General features: G+C 38.7%; 1 protein-coding gene across 1 annotated transcript; it reads left to right on the top strand.

Moving 5' to 3' along the window:
- Nucleotides 1-206: 206 nt before the first annotated feature.
- On the top strand, nucleotides 207-1,054 carry LOC111378519. The gene is made up of 3 exons (XM_023001734.1): nucleotides 207-394; nucleotides 463-805; nucleotides 926-1,054. Exons 1-3 carry the CDS (start codon nucleotides 207-209, stop codon nucleotides 1,052-1,054), a joined length of 660 nt encoding a protein of 219 aa, XP_022857502.1.
- Nucleotides 1,055-1,914: the final 860 nt, after the last annotated feature.

The raw sequence follows: 1,914 nt of genomic DNA, 5'->3' as shown, positions 1-1,914 counted from the left end.
TCAACAAAGATGAGTCGAGGTTGGATAATATCGAAACGCATGTGTCCAACATGGGAGCTACAATGAAAAATCTTGAGGTTCAGATCGGGCAGTTGGCTACATCAGTGAAATCCTAGCAACAGGAAAGTTTCCAAGTGACAGAAATAAATTTGAAGGAACATTGCAAGGCCATCACACTAAGGAATGGTAAGAAAGTTGTAGAAAATATGCCTACAGAAGAAATTATTGCCACCCTTGACAAGGAGGAAGAACAGTCAAATGCAACACAGGAAAATCAGATCAAAGAAATACGAAAGGATTACAAGCCTTATTCTATATCCTTCCCTGATAACCTACCAATCGTCGAACCCATACTTCTATTTCCACAAAGATTTCAGAAGAGGAAGTTGGATACGTAGTTTGCCAAATTCCTGAATATCTTCAAGAAGATTTATATTAACATCCCATTTGCTGATGCTCTAGAACAAATGCTAAACAATGCAAAGTTCATGAAGGAGGTGATGTCAAAAAAGAGAAAATTGGAAGAATACGAAACGATGAAGTTGATAGAAGAATCAGTGAAATTCTTCAAAGGAAGCTCTCTCAAAAAAGGAAAGATCCAGGTAGCTTCACCATTCCATGCACTATTGGATGCTCCTCTTTTGATAAAGCTCTTTGTGACCTTGGAGCCAGCATAAATCTGATGCCAATCTCAGTATTCAAGAAGTTGGGTCTCAGGGAAGTTAAGCCAACAACGGTGACTTTGCAGTTAGCTAATCGATCCCCTACTTACCCACGAGGAGTTATTGAGGATGTATTGGTGAAAGTTGACAAATTTATTTTCCCAACAAATTTTGTAGTGTTGGACATAGAAGAAGATCAGGAAATTCCACTAATCCTAGACAGACCTTTCTTAGCAATTGGAAGAGCTTTGATTGATGTCTAGGGAGGTCAATTAACCTTAAGAGTAAATGAAGAAGAGGCGAGGTTCAATATCTACCAGTCAATGCAATCTCCAGATGATACAAAGACGTGCCACATAATTGACTTCATTGATACTGTAGTAAAAGAATAAGATGTACTCATTGAAGACCACCTAGAACATTGTATGATGATGAGTGCAACATGGTATGATGTTACCGCCTCATGAGAGTATACGGACAGCAAGGACCTAGTTGACTACATATTGGCTCTTGAATATTTGCCAAATAGAAATGTTCCATCACAGAATGAAGATAGTCAAAAGATAATGGAACCGGATGAGAATAAAGGTAATGAAAGCACTAAGACTGAATTGAAGTAGCTACTTGATCACCTTCGATATGCATTCTTGGAGGAAAATTCTGCACATCTAGTGATAATCTCGTCTTCACTCCCCAGGGATGAAGAAGACAGATTGTTAAATGTGCTGAGAGAGTACAAAGCAGCTTTTGGGATGGTCTATAACTGATATTAAGGGTATAAATTCGACAATCTGCATGCACAAAACTATCATGGAAGAATCCTATAAGCCATCAATTGAGCACCAAAAAAGATTAAATCTAACAATGAAAGAAGTGTTACGACCAGAGATACTGAAGCTACTAAAGGCAGGAATCATATTTGCTATCTCAGACAGTGAATGGGTCAGTCCAGTACAAGTGGTCCCGAAAAAGGCAGGATGACAGTAATTAAGAATGACAAGAACGAGCTAATCCCAACAAGGACAGTAACTGGCTGGAGAGTGTGTATTGATTATAGGAAGCTAAACAAGGCAACCAAAAAGGATCACTTCCCACTTCATTCATTGACAAAATGTTAGACAGATTAGCTGCCTACTTCCACTACTATTTTCTTCGTGGTTACTCAGGCTACAATTAGATTGCAATCGTACCAGAAGACCAAGAAAAGACAACATTCATTTGCCCATATGGAACTTTTGCATACAGATGGATG

The sequence above is a fragment of the Olea europaea genome, unplaced genomic scaffold (assembly GCF_002742605.1).
Source record: "Olea europaea var. sylvestris unplaced genomic scaffold, O_europaea_v1 scaffold1828, whole genome shotgun sequence".
NCBI classification, from domain to species: domain Eukaryota; kingdom Viridiplantae; phylum Streptophyta; class Magnoliopsida; order Lamiales; family Oleaceae; genus Olea; species Olea europaea.
This window is presented reverse-complemented; position numbering and strand designations above follow the sequence as displayed.

Coding starts and splice junctions, on each gene's coding strand:
- LOC111378519 (XM_023001734.1), top strand. CDS start 207: ATGCCTACAGAAGAAATTATTGCCACCCTTGACAAGGAGGAAGAACAG. Junction 395..462: donor CAGAAGAGGAAGTTGGATAC/GTAGTTTGCCAA, acceptor CTGATGCTCTAG/AACAAATGCTAAACAATGCA. Junction 806..925: donor TTGAGGATGTATTGGTGAAA/GTTGACAAATTT, acceptor ATTGATGTCTAG/GGAGGTCAATTAACCTTAAG.